The sequence below is a fragment of the Rhinoraja longicauda genome, chromosome 19 (assembly GCF_053455715.1).
Source record: "Rhinoraja longicauda isolate Sanriku21f chromosome 19, sRhiLon1.1, whole genome shotgun sequence".
Classification (NCBI taxonomy): Eukaryota; Metazoa; Chordata; class Chondrichthyes; order Rajiformes; family Arhynchobatidae; genus Rhinoraja; species Rhinoraja longicauda.
This window is the reverse complement of record NC_135971.1, coordinates 5,054,702-5,075,841: the sequence shown is the minus strand read 5'-3', so window position 1 is coordinate 5,075,841 and position 21,140 is coordinate 5,054,702. Positions and strand designations below refer to the sequence as shown.

At 48.0% G+C, this 21,140-nt stretch overlaps 1 protein-coding gene across 1 annotated transcript; it reads right to left on the bottom strand.

The window, feature by feature from the left end:
- Window positions 1-432: 432 nt before the first annotated feature.
- On the bottom strand, window positions 433-20,125 carry LOC144602600 (nuclear factor 7, brain-like). Its single transcript, XM_078415729.1, has 6 exons — window positions 19,715-20,125; window positions 19,250-19,345; window positions 18,927-19,160; window positions 7,845-7,867; window positions 7,645-7,763; window positions 433-791 (listed from the first exon to the last, which is right to left on the bottom strand). Exons 1-6 carry the CDS (start codon window positions 20,123-20,125, stop codon window positions 433-435), a joined length of 1,242 nt encoding a protein of 413 aa, XP_078271855.1.
- Between the last annotated feature and the right edge of the window lie 1,015 nt (window positions 20,126-21,140).

Sequence of the window (21,140 nt, the reverse complement as noted above, 5' to 3'; positions counted from 1 at the left end):
TTCCAGGGTTCCGCTGAGAAATGCTGGAATGTAGGGAGAGGGATCATGTTCAGGCAGGGGGGATCAGTTTGCATTGGCATCATGTTCGGTACAAACATTATTCCTGCATTGTTTTCTAGGGTCTGTTGGCATGGGGGCACCGGCGTGAACTAAGGGGGAGCTCAGATGGAATGTGTCAATAATGGTTTGTGTAAAATGGAATCATTTGTAACTTTTCCGGCGCCCTTTATGTGGTGATTCTTTGCATACCTTGCATGCGAACAAGAAAAAAATATATATACCACTGCGCCTTGTCAGATGTGACAAGGAATTATTCATTCACGGAGAGTGCCGTGCGCAGGCGGTTGGGACAAGGCCAGAATTACCCACTGGGACAGCATGGGCCGTGTGGGCCGAAGGGCCAGTGTGGGTGTTGTGCAACTCTCCACGCCGCTACTCACCGACAACGCGCAGCTCAAAGTGTACCACGTCGTGGTTCCTGCCATAGTAGTTTGTCTCTATCTCGTAGGTCCCCTGGTCACCGGGACCCACGGCCGACAGCTCGATGGCACCGTCCAGTCGGAAGCGAACCCTGTCCCTGTAGGACGGGGTGATCCAGGACGGACTCTCCGGGCTGTAAGACTTCCCATCCATGATCGGCAGGTCCGAATGGACCCGCCACATCGACAACCTGATCTTCTCGTGACTGTGGGGCTGGACGGGGAACCTCACCATCCCACCCATGGGGACAGTGGTGACCGAGCCCACGGTGGCCGACGTTCTTGTACCGCACAGAGCCGCAGTGTGGAGACCTGCAACACAACAAGGTCATAGATTTTTTCGAGGATGTAACCAGTAGAGTGGATAAGGGAGAACCAGTCGATGTGTTATATCTGGACTTCCAGAAGGCCTTCGACAAGGTCCCATACAGGAGATTGGGGTACAAACTTAAAGCACACGGTATTGGGGATTCAGTGTTGAGGTGGATAGAGAATTGGTTGGCGGACAGGAAGCAAAGAGTAGGAATAAACGGGTCCTTTTCGGAATGGTAGGCAGTGACTAGTGGGGTACCGCAAGGCTCAGTGCTGGGATTCCAGTTATTTACAATATATATTAATGATTTGGACGAGGTAATTGAATGCAACATCTCGAAGTTTGCGGATGACATGAAGCTGGGTGGCAGTGTTAGCTGCGAGGGGGATGCTAGGAGGCTGCAGAGTGACTTGGATAGATTAGGCGAGTGGGCAAATGCATGGCAGATGCAATATAATGTGGATAAATGTGAGTTTATCCACTTTGGCGGCAAGAACAGGAAAGCAGAGTATTACCTGATGGTGGCCAATTAGGAAAAGGGGAGATGCAACGTGCCTGGGTGTCATGGTGCACCAGTCATTGAAAGCAAGCGTGCAGGTGCAGCAGGCAGTGAAGAAAACGAATGGTATGTTGGCATTTATAGCGAGGGGATTTGAGTATAGGAGCAGGGAGGTTCTGCTGCAGTTGTACAGGGCCTTGGTGAGACCGCACCTGGAGTATTGTGTACAGTTTTGGTCTCCTAATCTGAAGAAAGACATTCTAGCCTTAGAGGGAGGACAGAGAAGGTTCACCAGATTGATCCCTGGGATGGCAGGACTTTCATATGAAGAAAGACTGGATAGACTAGGCTTATACTCGCTGGAATTTAGAAGACTGAGGGGGGATCTTATAGAAACATATAAAATTCTTAAGGGGTTGGAGAGCCTAGATTCGGGAAGATTGTTCCCGATGTTGGGGAAGTCCAGAACCAGGGGTCACAGCTTAAGGATAAGGGGAAAGTCTTTTAGGACCGAGATGAGAAAACATTTCTTCACACAGAGAGTGGTGACTCTGTGGAATTCTCTGCCTCAGAAGGTAGTTGAGGCCAGTTCATTGGCTATATTTAAGAGGGAGTTAGATGTGGCCCTTGTGGCTAAAGGGATCAGGGGGTATGGAGAGAAGGCAGGTACAGGTTACTTAGCTGGATGCTCAGCCATGATCATATTGAATGGCGGTGCAGGCTCGAAGGGCCGAATGGCCTTCTCCTGCACCTATTTTCTATGTTTCTATGTACGTTCTCCGCATGACCGCGTGGCGTTTCTCCGGGTGCTCCGCCCCCCCCCTCCCCACACATCCCAGAGAAGTGTGGATTAATCGGCCAAGTGTAAATGTCCCCCCATGTCACCTATCCATGTTCTCCACAGATGCTGCCTGACCCGCTGAGTTACTCCAGCACTCTGTGAAACGTCACATATCCATGTTGTCCACAGATGCTGCCTGACCCGCTGAGTTACTCCAGCACTCTGTGAAACGTCACCTATCCATGTTCTCCACAGATGCTGCCTGACCCGCTGAGTTATTCCAGCACTCTGTGAAACGTCACCTATCCATGTTCCCCACAGATGCTGCCTGACCCGCTGAGTTACTCCAGCACTCTGTGTGTCTTTTTCCTTTTATAAACCCAGTATCCACGGATCCTTGTGTCTGCTGTTTGAAGAGATCTCTGTACCGTGACGCGGAGACGCGGAGAGAACTCAAACACGGGTTATTTTTTAAAGACTTTATTAAACGTCAAGTTAAAGGTGAAGAGTTACAAACGTGAGCGGAGCCACAGCGGGTGATGTGCGCGCCAGCGGGTCGCAGACTGGAGCCTGCGATGTTGTAATGAGGTGTGGCATTTTGTGACGTCGAACAAGGGCAGGACCCACACAGTGAACGGTAGTCCTCTGGGGAGTGTTGTAGAGCAGAGGGATCTAGGAGTTCAGGGGCATGGTTCCTTGAAGGTCGAGTCGCAGGTAGATAAGGCGGTCAAAAAGGCTTTTGGCACCATTGGCCTTCATCAGTCAGAGTATTGAGGATGGAAGTTGGGAGGTCATGTTGCAGTTTGGGGATTAAATGGGAGCCGTTCAGCGCCGACCTGTTGTCCACCGGGTTTCTGCCCCACAGCTTCTGAGCCCCGTTCCTGACGCCGGTCCCGGAACCCGACCCTTTTACACACCCGGAGCGGAATCGGAGCAGATTCTCAGCCACTGGTCTTTATGCCAAGGCCCGAAGAAAGGATAAAGTTTCTCCGTGAATTTATTCCCGGTGAAGGTGTGGAGATGGGACTTGGTGCCCGCGTCGTAAAATGAAACTGTCCCGGACTCGTAACTGAGATAAACTCCCACCCTCCCGGGGATGGGACGGGCGGGGAGACGGGATGGAGGGGAGGTGAATGCATCAAACTTGGCACCCTTCCGCCTGATGCTCCAGACTCCATTCTCCGGGGTCAGTGTGACCGGTCCCTTCCTCTCCACAGACTCTGCGGCGACTCCCAGACTCCAGTCCTTACTCCCCGCCACCTCCACCTCCCAGTAATGTCTCCCCGATGTGAATCCCTCCGATCCCAGCACACACAGCCAGTATGTAAACCTCTTCCCGGTGTCAGGGAGACTCCTCCGGGACCAGGTCCCTCTCACCCTCTTCCGATCCTCAGACACCTCGAGCCCTGGACTCGCTGTTTCCACATCCAGGGTGACGGAGACTGGGGGGAGAAGCAGAGAATCACAGAGTCCCCGGGGGTCGGGGGGAGACTCGGGCAGCGCGGCCCCGGGACCGGGGGAGAGGCCGCTCGGTCTGGGGCACAGGCGGGCGGACAGCTGAAACCCTGCCCGGGGTTTCACCCACAACCACATCGGGTGGACAACAGACATCTCCCCCGGAGTTTTTAATCTAGAGATGGAGAGGGGAATTTCGTGAGGTGGGGGAGGGTGGACGGGGAGGACAAGTGCGGAGAGTGAGGAGGATTGGGAGATTGTGGTGGGGATGTGGGAATGAAGCGGGCTATTCAGATATGGAGGCAGATCGGAGCAGGAGGATATAGAGGTGAGTGGTAATTTGAGGTTGTTAAAGAGGAGGTAGAGGTGCGTGGTGGGGTCGTCATGATCACAGTGAAAGGGGGCAGACACGAGGGGCCAGATGACCTGCTCCTGTGTTTTTTGAGTGGAGGGTGAGACAAAGGGAAGGGTGGGTTTGTTAGTCAATTGGAGTGGGTGCAAAAGGGTTTACAACAACTTCAATGTGGAAGATAGTATTTCATCACTGCTCTCTGGTTGTGGTAGGATGATTCAGTTCCCTGATAACAGCTGGGAAGAAACTGTCCCTGAATCTGGAGGTGTGCGTTTTCACACTTCTGTACCTCTTGCCTGATGGGCGAGGGAGTGGCCAGGGTGCGACTCGTCCTTGATTATGCTGCTGGCCTTGCCGAGGCAGCGTGAGGTATAAATGGTGTCAGTGCCAGGAGTTTCGGGTTTGCGGGAGAGCAGGGAGGAGAATCCGGAACGGGAATGACGGACTGCGCTTCCTGCAAATTGGCATCAGGACCCCGCGCAACTCCACCAACATCCAACAGCAGGGACAACACGCTGAACATCATTTAGATGCCAGCGTACTACGGGAAACACGCGACTGCTTGGTCTGTGAACAAAATCTAGAAATGGAGAACCTGCTTCCTGAGCTTTGCGGGCACCAGCAAGACCGGTTAGAGAATACAATTTACCGATTTACTTTCACCAGACATGCTCTGTTTTTGGACTGCCCGCGGCGCGTAGAACCCAACGCCAGAGTGTTAACTTTAGTAACAACAGCTCGCCTGTTGTGTGTACTGTGGTTGTGGTCAGTGAACTGACATCTCTACATACATTTTTAGGTATGTAAAGAGGAAAAAAATTGTAAAGGCAAATGTGGGTCCCTTGAAGACAGAAGCGGGGGATTTTATTATGGGGAACAAGAAAATGGCAGACGAGTTGAACCGGTACTTTGGATCTGTCTTCACTTAGGAAGATACAAGCAATCTCCCAGATGTTCTAGTGGCCAGAGATCCTAGGGTGACAGAGGAACTGGAGGAAATCCGCATTAGGCAGGAAATGGTGTTGGGTAGACTGATGGGACTGAAGGGTGATAAATCCCCAGGGCCTGATGGTCTGCATCCCAGAGTACTTAAGGAGGTGGCGCCAGAAATTGTGGACGCATTGGTGATCATTTTCCAATGTTCTTTAGATTCAGGATAAGTTCCTGTGGATTGGAGGGTAGCTAATGTTGTCCCACATTTTAAGAAACGAGGAGGAGAAAAAACGGGAAATTATAGACCAGTTAGTCTGACATCAATGGTGGGGAAAATGCTAGAGTCAATTATAAAAGACGAAATTGCGGAGCATTTGGATAGTAGTAACAGGATCGTTCCGAGTCAGCATGGATTTACAAAGGGGAAATCATGCTTGACTAATCTTCTGGAATTTTTTGAGGATGTAACTAGGAAAATTGACAGGGGAGAGCCGGTGGATGTGGTGTACCTTGACTTTCAGATGCCTTTGACAAGGTTCCACATAGGAGATTAGTGAGTAAAATTAGAGCACATGGTATTGGAGGTAGGGTACTGACATGGATAGAAAATTGGTTGACAGACAGAAAGCAAAGAGTGGGGATAAATGGGTCCATTTCAGAATGGCAGGCAGTAACTAGTGGGGTACAGCAAGGCTCGGTGCTGGGACCGCAGCTATTTACAATATACATTAATGATTTGGATGAAGGAATTGAAAGTACTATTAGCAAATTTGCAGATGATACAAAGCTATGAGGTTGCAGGGTGACTTGGACAGGTTGTGTGAGTTGGCGGATGCATGGCAGATGCAGTTTAGTGTGGATAAGTGTGAGGTTATCCAATTTGGTGGTAAGAATAGGAAGGCAGAATATTATCTGAATGGTGGGTGACGGTTCGGGTCTAGACCCTTCTTCAGACTGATGGGTATCGACCCGAAACGTCACCCATTCCTTCTCTCCCGAGATGCTGCCCGACGTGCTGAGTTACTCCAACACTTTGTGAATAAATACCTTTATTTGTACCAGCATCTGCAGTTATTTTCTTATATTATCTGAATGGTGTCAAGTTAGGAACAGGGAACGTACAACGAAATCTGGGTGTCCTAGTGCATCAGTCACTGAAAGGAAGCATGCAGGTACAGCAGGCAGTAAAGAAAGCCAATGGAATGTTGGCCTTCATAACAAGAGGAGTTGAGTATAGGAGCAAAGAGGTCCTTCTGCAGTTGTACAGGGCCCTAGTGAGACTGCACCTGGAGTACTATGTGTAGTTTTGGTCTCCAAATTTGAGAAAGGATATTCTTGCTATTGAGGGCGTGCAGCGTAGGTTTACTGGAGCGACTAGGCTTGTATACACTGGAATTTAGAAGGATGAGAGGAGATCTTATCGAAACGTATAATATTATTAAGGGGTTGGACCGTTAGAGGCAGGAAACATGTTCCCAATGTTGGTGGAGTCCAGAACAAGGGGCCACAGTTTAAAAATAAGGGGTAGGCCATTTAGAACTGAGATGAAGAAAAAGAAATTCTGTCAGAGAGTTGGGAATCTGTGGAATTCTCTGCCTCAGAAGGCAGTGGAAGCCAATTCTATGAATGCATTCAAGAGAGAGCTAGATAGGCTCTTAAGGATAGCAGTCAGGGGGTATGGGGAGAAGGCAGGAGCGGGGTACTGATTGCGAATGATCAGCCATGGTCACATTGAATGGCGGTGCTGGCTCGAAGGACCGAATGGCCTCCTCCTGCACCTATTGTTTATTGTCTGTTGTTTGTACTGTGGTTGTGTTCAGGGAACTGACATCTCCAGCGGTATGAATACTGACTTCTCTAAATTCAAGTAACCCTTGGTCTCCCTCTCTCTCTCTCTCTCTCATCCTCCCCCATCCTCGCTATCCGACCAGTTTGACTGTTCTGATTAAATTGTGCACTATATGCCTCGCTGTCATCTATTCCAAGGTAACAATGATCTACTCTACATTTTGCTTAATCGGCGTCCCCTTTGATCTCTCGTTTTCAAATCCATATGTATCGTTTCCCTCTCCACTGACTCTCAATCTGAAGGAGGGTCTCGACCCGAAATATCACCCATCCCTTCTCTCTAGAGATGCTGCCGGTCCAACTGGTCACTCCAGCATTTTTTGTCTATCTTCGGTTTATACCAGCATCTGTAGTTCCATCCCACACAATGAAGAATACTTGGTGAGTCGGATTTGAAGATAATTCCAAGGCATGTTATATGGACATTAAACGCAAGAGGGTATCACTGAAACATAGAAATATAGAAACATAGAAAATCGGTGCAGGGTTAGGCCATTCGGCCCTTCGTGCTTGCCAATTCCAGCCAATCTGACACCATTCATATAATAATCTGCCTTATTGTTATTGACACCAAAGTGTCAACCTCACATTTATCCACATTATACTGCATCTGCCATTCATCTGCCCTCTCACCCAATCAATCCAAGTCACCCTGCAGCCTCGTAGCATCCTCCTCGCAGCTCACACTGCCATCCCGCTTTGTGTCATCCGCAAACTTGGACATGTTACATTTAATTTCTTCGTGTAAATCGTTGATATATATTGTAAATAACAGGGCTCCCAGCACCGAGCCTTGCGGCACCCCACTAGTCACTGCCTGCCATTCTCAAAAGGACCCGTGAAGTGAGGGGGACCCCTGTTGGACAAAGGAAGTAATTTTTTGCCTGGAACCAGAGGCAGTTGAAGAGCCCAGTCCAGTATTAAATATACACTGGACAGGTAATTAATACTTAAAGAACTATAACGGTTTAATTTTTTTTTTACCTCTCTTAATGTTGTCGGGCACCTCGCTGAACACCGTGTTCAACAAAAATGGGTGATCGTACTTTCCAACGGCCAGGGCACCGTCTGCTACTGACAGCGTGTGCTCTTCATCACTTATCCTGCATGAATTAAACACCCGGTTATAAGACCCGCATCAACAATTTCTGGGTTACTTTCCAAAACAGTGCAGAGAGTCTCACCTCCTCTTCTGACGAGTTTCCTCCTGAAATATAAAACATCAGAAAGATCAATTAATTTACACTGAGCGTCCACATCGTGACAGCAGGAAGTTCAGCCAAATTGTCACAATTTTCCGACACATCACAGCACTTAATGATGGCGCTGCGCCCCATCAGTGCAGTATTATGTATTAATTACATGTAAAGCATATATTTAATACGGGACTGATGGGGCGATTCAACCTCCTCTGGTTCCAGTCGTGAATTACCTAATTTGTCCAACAGGTGTTACCACTGTTACCATCTTACGTTTAATGTCTGTGTAACATGCCTTGGAATTTTCTTCTATCGTATTCGCCAAAGATCCTGCATTGCCCCTTCAAGCGCGCCCTGATTCGTCTTGCACCCTGTGGGTCAGCAAGAGGGGACCCATATCGTCTACCAACCTTTGTCTCCACAGACATCATGTTGCCACTTGTGACTAGATGTTCATGTCAGACTAGGAGAGAACTTGGCTTGAACAACATGTAAAATATGACAGGCTCAATGTGATAAGTACAACTACACTTCCCGATAAAGATGCAGCCAGTCCTGCGATTGAATGGGGTGTGCTAATGTGAGTGAGGTAGTAATATCATATCATATCATATCATATACAGCCGGAAACAGGCCTTTTCGGCCCACCAAGTCCGTGCCGCCCAGCGATCCCCGTACATTAACACTATCCTACACCCACTAGGGACAATTTTTACATTTACCCAGCCAATTAACCTACATACCTGTACGTCTTTGGAGTGTGGGAGGAAACCGAAGATCTCGGAGAAAACCCACGCAGGTCACGGGGAGAACGTACAAACTCCTTACAGTGCAGCACCCGTAGTCAGGATCGAACCTGAGTCTCCGGCGCTGCATTCGCTGTAAAGCAGCAACTCTACCGCTGCGCTACCGTGCCGCCCCATATGGCCCCAGAACATCCTAGCGAGGGAATGTGATCAACCGGAAATAGTTGTGCATGTGGGCAAGAACGACTTCGGGAGGAAGAGGAAGTAGATACTGCAACATGAGTTTAGAGAGTTAGGAAGAAGACTGAGAAGTAGGACGTCGAAGTTGGTTGTCTCTGGACTGCTGCCTGTACTTCGTGCTGATGAGGGCAGGAACAGAGAGATCGGGGCTATGAATGTATGGCTGAGGGGCTGGTGCAGGGAGCAGTGATTTAGATTTCAAGACCACTGGGATCTCTTCTGGGGTAGGGGTGACCTGTACAAGAGGGACGGGTTGCCCCTTAACAGCAGGGGGACTAACATTCTGGCAGGCAGGTTTGCTAATGCTACATGTGTGGCTTTAAACTAAATAGTGGGGGGGGGGGGGGAGGGGTTGCAAATTGGGAATATGAAGATGGAGTTAAAGGGGAAGCGAATACAGGAGAAATTGCAAAGGACTCTCGAATAAATGGGAAGGGAAGTTCTAGAAGGGATAAGAGGGTAAGGTCAGGCCCAATTGTGACCGGTGTGAGAGGGGAGGTGAATAACGAAATTAAAGTGTTGTATTTAAATGCGCGAAGTATAAAAAATAAAGTGGATGTGCTTGAGGCTCAGTTAGAACATTGGCAAGTATGATGTGGAAATCACTGAGACATGGCTACAAGAGGACCAGGGCTGGGAACTGAATATTCAGGGGTACACAACTTATAGAAAAGACAGACAGGGGGGCAGAGGGGTTGAGGTCGGTCTGTTGGTAAGGAATGATATTCATTCCCTTGCAATGGGGTGACATAGAATCAGGAGATGTAGAATCAGTATGGATAGAAATGAGGAATTGTAAGGGTATAAAGACCCTAATGGGAGTTATCTACAGGCCCCCAAACAGTAGCCTCGACATAGGGTGCAAGTTGAATCAGGAGCTAAAATTGGCATGTCACAAATGTAATGCGACGGTGGTTATGGTAGATTTCAACATGCAGGTCGACTGGGAAAATGAGGTTGGTAATGTACCCCAGGAAAGAGAGTTTGTGGAGTGCCTCCGAGATGGATTCTTAGAACAGATTGTACTGGAACCGACCAGGGAGAAGGCAATTCTGGATTTAGTGTTGTGTAATGAACCTGATCTGATAAGTGGACTCGAGGTAAAAGAGCCATTAGGAAGCAGTGATCACAATATGATAAGTTTTACTCTACAAATTGAGAGGGAGAAGGGAAAATCGGAAGTGTCAGTATTATACGTATAGCAAAGGGGATTACAGAGGCATGAGGCAGGAGCTGGCCTGAATTGACTGGAAGGAGGCCCTGGAAGCAGGGAAGACGGTGGAACAGCAATGGCAGGTATTCCTGGGAATAATGCAGAAGTTGCAGGAACAATATATCCCAAAGAGGAGGAACGATTCTAAGGGGAGTAAGAGGCACCCGTGGCTGACAGCATAAAAATAAAAGAGAAGAAGTATAACATAGCAAAGAAGAGTGGAAAGCCAAAGGATCGGGACTCTTTTAAAGTTCAACAGAAGATAACTAAAAAGGCAATACTTGGAGAAAAGATGAGGTACGAGGGCAAACTAGCCAATAATATAAAGAAGGATAGTAAAGGCTTTTTTAGGTATGTGAAGAGGAAAAAATAGTCTAGGCAAATGTGGGTCCCTTGAAGACAGAAGCAGGGGAACAAGGTAATGGCAGACGAGTTAAACCGGTACTTTGGACCTGTCTTCACTAAGGAAGATACAAACAATCTCGCAGATGTTCTAGTGACCAGAGATCCTAGGGTGACGGAGGAACTGAAGGAAATTCATATTAGGCAGGAAATGGTGTGGTGTAGACTGATGGGACTGATGGCTGATAATTCCCCAGGGCCTGATGGTCTGCATCCCAGGGTACATAAGGAGGTGGCTCTAGAAATTGTGGACGCATTGAGAAGCGGTTGGAGCAGCGTCCGGGCGGTAGATTTAAAAACCCAGCGCGGGGCTTTGTTCACCCAGAGGCCCAGGAGCGGTTGGAGGCGGTTGGAGATAAAAATGTTCCCTCACACTTCAAAAGAAGTGTTCTGGAGGAAGCCACTGATTGGTGGAAGCGGACTAGAGGAAGCAGCTGATTGGGCGTAACCCCGGGGTTGTAATTCTGCTTTTTGTTCGTACTTTTAGTTAAGGGTCCGGTGAGTTCAGGGTTCAGTGAGTTCAGGGTTCAGTGAGTTCAGGGTTCAGTGAGTTAAGGGTTCAGTGAGTTAAGGGTTCAGTGAGTTCAGGGTTCAGTGAGTTCAGGGTTCATTGGGTTAAGGGTTCAGTGAGTTAATGGTTCAGTGAGTTAAGGGTTCAGTGAGTTAAGGGTTCAGTGAGTTAAGGGTTCAGTGAGTTAAGGGTTCAGTAAGTTAAGGGTTCAGTGCTTTTTAGTAAAGGTACAGTTTAAAGGATTAAGAGGGATTTGATTTAATTTGGGGGTAAGACATGTCAGATGAGATCGGCCCCGTGGAATGCTCATCCTGCAACATGTGGGAGATCAGGGATATTGTCGGTGTCCCTGATGACTACGTGTGCAGGAAGTGTGTCCAGCTGCAGCTCCCGGCAAACCGCATTGAACGGTTGGAGCTGCGGTTGGACTCATTCTGGAGCATCCACGATGCTGAGAAGGTCGTGGATAGCACGTATAGTGAGTTGGCCACACCACAGGTAAAAGATAAGCGGACAGAAAGGAAACGGGTGGCCACTAGCCAGCGTAGCAGTAGGCAGGTAGTGCAGGAGTCCCCTGCGGTCATCTCCCTCCTAAACAGATATACCATTTTGGATACTGTTGGGGGAGATGTCTCATCAGGGGAAGGCAGCAGCAGCCAAGTTCATGGCACCGTGGGTGGCTCTGCGGCAAAAGAGGGGAGGAAAAAGAGTGGAAGGGCTATAGTGATAGGGGATTCAATTGTAAGGGGAATAGATAGGCGTTTCTGCGGCCGCAAACGAGACTCCAGGATGGTTTGTTGCCTCCCTGGTGCAAGGGTCAGGGATATCTCTGAGCGGCTGCAGGACATTCTGAAGGGGGAGGGTGAGCAGCCAGTTGTCATGGTGCACGTCGGCACCAACGATTTAGGTAAAAAAACGGGATGAGGTCCGACAAGGTGAATTTAGAGAGCTAGGAGATAAACTAAAAAGTAGGACCTCAAAGGTAATAATCTCTGGATTACTACCAGTGCCACGTGCTAGTCAGAGTAGGAATAGGAGGATATTTCAGATGAATACGTGGCTTGAAAAATGGTGCAAGGGGGAGGGATTCCAATTTTTAGGACATTGGAACCAGTTCTGGGAGAGGTGGGACCAGTACAAACAGAACGGTCTGCACCTGAGCTGGAATGGAACCAATGTCCTAGGGGGAGTGTTTGCTAGTGCTGTCGGGGAGGATTTAAACTAATGTGGCAGGGGGATGGGAGCAGGAGCAGAGAGACAGAGGGGTGTAAAATGAGGGTAGAAGCAGCAGGTAGCAAGGTGAAAAGTAAAAGTGGCAGGCAGACAAATCCAGGGCAAAAATCAAAAAGGGCCACTTTTCAACATAATTGTATAAGCGGTGAGAGAGTTGTAAAAACAAGCCTGAAGGCTTTGTGTCTCAATGCAAGGAGTATACGTAATAAGGTGGATGAATTAAATGTGGAGATAGTTATTAATGATTATGATATATTTGGGATTACGGAGACATGGCTCCAGGGTGACCAAGGCTGGGAGCTCAACATCCAGGGATATTCTATATTCAGGCGGGATAGACAGAAAGGAAAAGGTGGTGGGGTAGCGTTACTGGTTAGAGAGGAGATTAAAGCAGTGGAAAGGAAGGACATTAGCTTGGAGGAAGTGGAATCGATATGGGTAGAGCTACGAAACACTAAGGGGCATAAAACGCTAGTGGGAGTTGTGTACAGGCCACCTAACAGCAGTAGTGAGGTTGGGGATGGCATCAAGCAGGAAATTAGAAATGCATGCACTAAAAGTGCAGCAGTTATAATGGGTGACTTCAATCTACATATAGATTGGGTGAACCAAACTGGCAGGGGTGCTGAGGAAGAGGATTTCTTGGAATGTTTGAGAGATGGTTTTCTAAACCAACATGTCGAGGAACCAACGAGAGAACAGGCCATTCTAGACTGGGTATTGAGTAATGAGGAAGGGTTAGTTAGCAGTCTTGTTGTGCGAGGCCCCTTGGGCAAGAGTGATCATAATATGGCAGAGTTCTTCATTAGGATGGAGAGTGACAAAGTCGATACAGAAACAAGTGTTCTGAACTTAAAGAAAGGTAACTTTGAGGGTATGAGGCGTGAATTGTCCAAGATAGACTGGCGATTGATGCTGAAAGGGTTGACGGTGGACATGCAATGGAAGGCATTTAAAGGTCGCATGGATGAACTACAACATGTGTTCATCCCAGTTTGGCAAAAGAACAAACCAGGAAAGGTAATGCATCCGTGGCTAACAAGGGAAATCAAGGATAGTATTAAAACAAAAGATGAAGCATACAGATTAGCCAGAAAAAGTAGCATACCAGAGGACTGGGAGAAATTCAGAGTCCAGCAGAGGAGGACAAAGGGCTTAATTAGGAAAGGGAAAATAGACTATGAGGGAAAACTGGCAAGGAACATAAAAACAGACTGCAAAAGCTTTTATAGATATGTCAAGAGAAAAAGATTAGTTAAGGCAAATGTAGGTCCCTTGCAGTCAGAAACAGATGAATTGATCATAGGGAACAAGGAGATGGCAGACCAATTGAACAAATACTTTGGTTCTGTCTTCACTAAGGAAGACATAAACCGTCTGCCGGAAATAGCGGGGGACCGGTGGTCTAATGAGATGGAGGAACTGAGGGAAATCCAGGTTAGTCGGGAAGTGGTGTTAGGTAAATTAAATGGATTAAAGGCAGATAAATCCCCAGGGCCAGATAGGCTGCATCCCAGAGTGCTTAAGGAAGTAGCCTCAGAAATAGTGGATGCATTAGTGATAATTTTTCAAAACTCTTTAGATTCTGGAGTAGTTCCTGAGGACTGGAGGGTAGGTAATGTAACCCCACTTTTTAAAAAGGGAGGGAGAGAGAAAACGGGGAATTATAGACCAGTTAGCCTAACATCGGTAGTGGGGAAAATGCTAGAGTCAGTTATTAAAGATGTGGTAGCATCACATTTGGAAAGTGGTGAAATCATCGGACAAAGTCACCATGGATTTACCAAAGGCAAATCATGTCTGACGAGTCTTATAGAATTTTTCGACGATGTAATTAGTAGAGTGGATAAGGGAGAACCAGTCGATGTGTTATATCTGGACTTTCAGAAGGCCTTCGACAAGGTCCCACATAGGAGATTGGTGTACAAACTTAAAGCACACGGTATTGAGGGTTCAGTTTTGAGGTGGATAGAAAATTGTTTGGCGGACAGGAAGCAAAGAGTAGGAATAAACGGGTCCTTTTCGGAATGGCAGGCAGTGACTAGTGCCAGTGACAAGGCTCAGTGCTGGGACCCCAGTTATTTACAGTGAATATTAATGATTTGGACGAGGGAATTGAATGCAATATCTCTAAGTTTGCGGATGACACGAAGCTGGGTGGCAGTGTTAGCTGCGAGGAGGATGCTAGGAGGCTGCAGAGTGACTTGGATAGATTAGGCGAGTGGGCAAATGCATGGCAGATGCAATATAATGTGGATAAATGTGAGGTTATCCACTTTGGCGGCAAGAACAGGAAAGCAGAGTATTACCTGAATGGTGACCGATTGGGAGAAGGTGAGATGCAACGTGACCTGGGTGTCATGGTGCGCCAGTCATTGAAAGCAAGCATGCAGGTGCAGCAGGCAGTGAAGAAAGCGAATGGCATGTTGGCATTCATAGCAAGAGGATTTTAGTTTAGGAGCAGGGAGGTTCTGCTGCAGTTGTACAGGGCCTTGGTGAGACCGCACCTGGAGTATTGTGTGCAATTTTGGTCTCCTAAACTGAGGAAAGACGTTCTTGCCTTAGAGGGAGTACAGAGAAGGTTCACCAGATTAATCCCTGGGATGGCGGGACTTGCATATGAGGAAAGACTGGATAGACTGGGCTTGTACTCGATGGAATTTAGAAGACTGAGGGGAGGTCTTATAGAAACATATAAAATTCTTAAGGGGTTGGAGAGGCTAGATGCGGGAAGATTGTTCCCGAGGTTGGGGGAGTCCAGAACCAAGGGTCACAGCTTAAGGATAAGGGGGAAGTCTTTTAGGACCGAGATGAGAAAACATTTCTTCACACAGAGAGTGGTGAGTCTGTGGAATTCTCTGCCACAGAAGGTAGTTGAGGCCAGTTCATTGGCTATATTTAAGAGGGAATTAGATGTGGCCCTTGTGGCTAAAGGGATCAGGGGGTATGGAGAGAAGGGAGAAGGCAATTCTGGATTTAGTGTTGTGTAATGAACCTGATCTGATAAGTGGACTCAAGGTAAAAGAGCCACTGGGAAGTAGTGATCACAATATAATAAGTTTTACTCTACAAATTGAGAGGGAGAAGGGAAAATCGGAAGTGTCAGTATTACAGTATAGCAAAGGAGATTACAGAGGCATGAGGCAGGAGCTGGCCTGAATTGACTGGAAGGAGGCCCTGGAAGCAGGGAAGACGGTGGAACAGCAATGGCAGGTATTCCTGGGAATAATGCAGAAGTTGCAGGATCAATATATCCCAAAGAGGAGGAACGATTCTAAGGGGAGTAAGAGGCACCCGTGGCTGACAAGGGAAGTCAAGGACAGCATAAAAATAAAAGAGAAGAAGTATAACATAGCAAAGAAGAGTGGGACGCCAAAGGATCGGGACTCTTTTAAGGAGCAACAGAAGATAAATAAAAAGGCAATACGGGGAGAAAAGATGAGGTACGAGGGTAAACTAGCCAATAATATAAAGAAGGATAGTAAAAGCTTTTTTAGGTATGTGAAGAGGAAAAAATAGTCAAGGCAAATGTGGGTCCCTTGAAGACAGAAGCAGGGGAACAAGGTAATGGCAGACGAGTTAAACTGGTACTTTGGACCTGTCTTCACTAAGGAAGATACAAACAATCTCCCAGGTGTTCTAGTGTCCAAAGATCCTAGGGTGACGGAGGAACTGAAGGAAATCCACATTAGGCAGGAAATGGTGTTGGGTAGACTGATGGGACTGAAGGCTGATAAATCCCCAGGGACTGATGGTCTGCATCCCAGCGTACTTAAGGAGGTGGCTCTAGAAATTGTGGACACATTGGTGATCATTTTCCAATGTTCTATAGATTCAGAATCAGTTCCTGTGGATTGGAGGGTAGCTAATGTTATCCCACTTTTTAAGATAGCAGGGAGAGGGAAAGCGGGAAATTATAGACCAGTTAGTCTGACATCAGTGGTGGGAAGATGCTGGAGTCAATTATAAAAGACGAAATTGTGGAGCATTTGGATAGCAGTAACAGGGTCGTTCCGAGCCAGCATGGATTTACGAAGGGGAAATAATGCTTGACTAAACTTCTGGAATGTTTTGAGGAAGTAACTAGGAAAATTGACAGGGGAGAGTCAGTGGATGTGGTGTACCTCGACTTTCAGAAAGCCTTCGACAAGGTCCCACATAGGAGATTAGTGGGTAAAATTAGAGCACATGGTATTGGGGGTAGGGTACTGACATGGATGGAAAATTGGTTGACAGACAGAAAGCAAAGAGTGGGGATAAATGGGTCCCTTTCAGAATGGCAGGCAGTAACTAGTGGGGTATCGCAAGGCTCGGTGCTGGGACCGCAGCTATTTACAATATACATTAATGACTTGGGTGAAGGGATTAAAAGTACCATTAGCAACTTTGCAGATGATACAAAGCTGGGTGGTAGTGTGAACTGTGAGGAAGATGCTATGAGGTTGCAGGGTGACTTGGATAGGCTGTGTGAGTGGGTGGATGCATGGCAGATGCAGTATAATGTGGGTAAGTGTGCGGTTAAAATAGGAAGGCAGAGTATTATCTGAATGGTGTCAAGTTAGGAAAAGGGACGAGATCTGGGTGTCCTAGTGCATCGGTCACTGAAAGGAAGCATGCAGGTACAGCAGGAAGTGAAGGCAGCCAATGGAATGTTGGCCTTCATAACAAGAGGAGTTGAGTACAGAAGCAAAGAGGTCCTACTGCAGTTGTACAGGGCCCTAGTGAGACCGCACGTGGAGTACTGTGTGCAGTTTTGGTCTCCAAATTTGAGGAAGGATATTCTTGCTATTAAGGGCGTGCAGCGTAGGTTTACTAGGTTAATTCCCGGAATGGCGGCACTGTCATATGTTGCAAGACTGGAGTGACGAGGCTTGTATACACTGGAATTTAGAAGGATGAGAGAGGATCTTATCGAAACGTATAAGATTATTAAGGGGTTGGATACGCTAGAGGCAGGAAACATGATCCCAATGTTGAGGGACACCAGAACCAGGGGCCACAGTTTAAGAATAAGGGGTAGGCCATTGAGAACGGAGATGAGGAAAAACTTTTTCAGTCAGAGAGTTGTGAATCTGTGGAATTCTCTGCCTCAGAAGGGAGTGGAGGCCAATTTTTTAAATGCATTCAAGAGAGAGCTATATAGAGCTCTTAAGGATAGCGGAGTCAGGGGGTATGAGGAGAAGGCACGAACGGGGTACTGATTGAGAATGATCAGCCATGATCACATTGAATGGCGGTCGGTGCTGGCTCGATGGGCCGAATGGCCTACTCCTGCACCTATTGTCTATTGTCTATTGTCTAAACCATTTATTTGGAGACACAAGGTGCTGCATAGAGTGAAATCGTGATCAAGCCAGCCAGCATCTGAGGAGGGAAATGTACACATGACGTTTCTGGACAGGAGCCTCTTTAAATCTTCTTGAATATATGTGGGAGGTGAAGGGAAGAAAGTGGGACAATAAATGGCAAGCGATAGGTGAAGCTGTGTGATGACGGACATATGACAGACTGATGGATATGCCTGAGGCTGATGGCGAAGTGGAGAAAACTTGCTACTGAATTTGAATCTGGTCAGGAAGATAAATGGGGAATGCAATGGAAGGGATGGGGTGGAAATCAACAGGAGAGAATGTGCTGGGTTCCCAGTAGGATGGGTTAGGGGATCTGCGGTTGGAGAAGGGGAAGCAACATGGTGACAGGGACTGGGGATGAAAGGAAATGCCTGTGGGGAACAGTTGAAGGAACAGGGACATCTGAAGGGGATAAGGTTTACCTGTAACAGGAGAATATATGTTACATGTTGGGTTGCCGTCTGCTCAAAATATGAGGTGTTCGTCTTCCCTACCGACTGGGCTGTTTCAATCAGCCCTGAATTATTAGGAAATTCTGCATTTACTACAGACTGTTACCCACTATTTTGTGATTGTGGCCTTGTGGAAGCTAACTTTGGGGAAACCATTTTGTGGCACCTTTGGAGGACATTTTGTGCTGGGAAGTTCGATACCTTAGCAGCTTGTTAGAAAGATCTGTACAAAAGCTTGTTTTGGTTATTGTATTGAAAACAGGCTTTTGCAAGGTAGTCCTTCACATTCATGGACACCTGCAGATAAGAAGTTGCTTCCCATGGTTTAGAAGTTGTTTTTATGGGTTTGTTGTTGAGTTCTGGACATTTCAATGTTCTGAACTACATGTTATGGCACCTCCTTATCGCCTAACGGTACCTCCCGAAAGTGACCCATTCCTTCTCTCCCGAGATGCTGCCTGACCTGCTGAGTTACTCCAGCATTTTGTGAATAAATCGATTTGTACCAGCATCTGCGGTTATTTTCTTATACCTCTCTAATCATCTTAGCTATGTGACTCCCTTTACTCCCCTGTACTCCTGTTTGACTCCCTAACACAATTAAAGGAACTCTATTATGGGAACTCTACTATGTATCTGCTGAGACTGCTTTATGCTATGTAACCATGGAAAATTACTGCATCTGCTTTGTGCTGTTTTCAACTGTATAAATACTGACTGTAATCTGTATGTTCTTTGAGAGGACAGAAGCAGGTGTTTGAGCGAACAACTGTGCACTCAGGTCTCTGTGTCTCTCCCACCTTGGTGTTTCAGTAAAACGATTTAACTGGGTCTTGTGTTTTGCGTACTTATTTTAGAGATAAGTCGAATCGACTTTCACAGCCTTACATTGAATCAAATTGAATTTGTAACTCCTTACCTTCAGAAATATCAAACTGTCCGTTTGGTTCATCCGCTCCTGCAGCTTTAAGAGTTTCTCTTGAATAGAGTTTATCTCCTCTTGAATCGCTCGTAGATTATTCTCCATTGGATTTAGAACGCTCTCCTCGTCTTCCCGGAGATCCTTGAGAAAGAGCCGCTCTTTCTCATTGAGAATTTGGCGCAGTTCGGCAAATACCGATGTGATGCAGGTAAACAGGTTCTGTGACTGTTCCTGTCAAATGAAAGGTGAAGGTCAATATTATCGAGCCTGGAAACCAAGACAATAGCACAAGGTCAGAGAAGGGTAACTGGAAACCTTACCCGGACTCCAGAAATCTTCGCTTTCTGTTGCTGCTCCATGTCCCCCACCGCTGATTTATTTTTTGTGAGAATCTCCAGGGAAGTTTTAATCTGCTCCTGGGATTGAGATTCAGATTCAGTCAGTGAAAGAATTAGACCAGACGGAACCAATGAACTGCAGACACGGAACTGCACATGAAAGTTTACAAAAAGACACAAACTGCTGGAGAACTCATCGGGTCGTGGAGCGTATCAGCAGAGAGCCGCGGGCTGTCTCGCCTGGAAGGACTGCTGGAGTCCCTGCATGGAAGTGAGGGGGGAGGTACAGGGACAGGTGTTTCATCTCCAGCGGTGGCTGGGGCAAGTACCTGGGGAAGGGCTGGTTTGGGTGGGAGGATGGGTGAACCGAACAGTCGCCGAGGGAGCGCGGTCCGCAACACGCAGAATTGAAAATTCATCAGCTGATCAAATTCTGTTTTCTTTTACCTTGTATCTTTCAACAGCTTCTTTAATCGGCATGAAACTGTGAGACTTGTGTTCCCGCGCGTCTCGGCAGATCAGGCAGACCAGTTTCTTGTCGGTTTCACAAAACAGCTTCAGTTCTTCCTGATGTTCCTCGCAGTGAAGTTTACTTTCCTTCCCTCCCGTGTTCAGGCTCAGTGCTCGAGCTGTCTCAGTGATACTCGCCAAGGCCCGATTTCCTTTGAGGGTGCGGTCTGCAATATCCTCTCTACATACCGGGCAGGAGTTTCTCCCCTCCTTGTCCCAACTCTGTGTGATACAGGAGCGGCAGAAGTTGTGCCCGCACTCCAGTGTAACCGGATCGGTGAAGAAATCCAGGCAAATGGGACAAATCGCGTCTTCAGTTAAACACTGGATCTGGTGTTTCGAGGCCATTTTAACTGCCAACCGTCCCTGGTTCAAAGTCCTTTAACCTTCAGGGCTGCGAACACGTACAGAACCGCAGGTGTCCTCTACGCGCGCTGCAGTGGGGACACGGAGAGGGAGGGGGAAGGGGTACTATAGGGGGAAGGGGATTAGGGGGGTGAAGGGGGAGTGCGAGAGAATCTGGAGGGTGATGATGAGGCGGAAGGGGAGAGGGGGAGAGGAGATGGAGGGTAAGGGGTTACATACAGAAGGGTGAGAGAATGGTAGGGGGTGTGAAAGGAGTGAAGGGTGAGTGAGGCGATAGGGGGAGGAGTGGGCAGGGTGTGAGGGGGTGAGGGGGATAGAGCGGAGGTGAGGTGTGTGTTGGGGGGTGCGCTGTGAGACGGGATGAGGTTGAGGAAGCAGGAGGGAAGAGGTGGATGAGCAAGAGGGGGTGATGGAGGGTCCAGTAGGTGGGGGTATGAGGTGGAGGGAGGATGAGCGATGGGAGAGAAGGGGAGTTGGAGGACGGAGAGTGTGGTAGGAGAGGGGGTTATTAGAGGGGGAGAAGTCGGAAAGAGGGGAGAGGGGAGGGTGAATGGTGACCGAGGGGGAAGCGGAGAGGACAGCGAGTGGGGGGATGAGGGGGGAGAGCAATGTGAGGGCAGGTTGGGGATGAGGGGGAGAGAGGAGGGTGAGTGGGTGGCGAGTGGAGAAGGGTAGGAGAGGGTGATGCGGGAGGAGGGAACGGAGGTTGGGGGAGAGCAGGTTCACAAGGAGGGGATGTGGGTGGAAGGGTATTAAGGGGAGGCGGATGGTGAGAGGGGAGAGGGACGGAGAGAGGGTGTGAGGGAGACAGAGGATGAGTGAAGGGAGCGAGTGCGGAAGAGGGGAGAGCGAGGGTGAAGGGGAGAGGGACTGCGTGGGGTGAGTGAGGGTGAGGGGGCGAGAGGATGTGTGAGGGGAGGGTGAGGGGGAGAGAGAAAGGACGAGGGGGGGAGAAAGAGGAGGAGAGGGAGGGTGAAGAAGTGTGAAGGTAATGTGT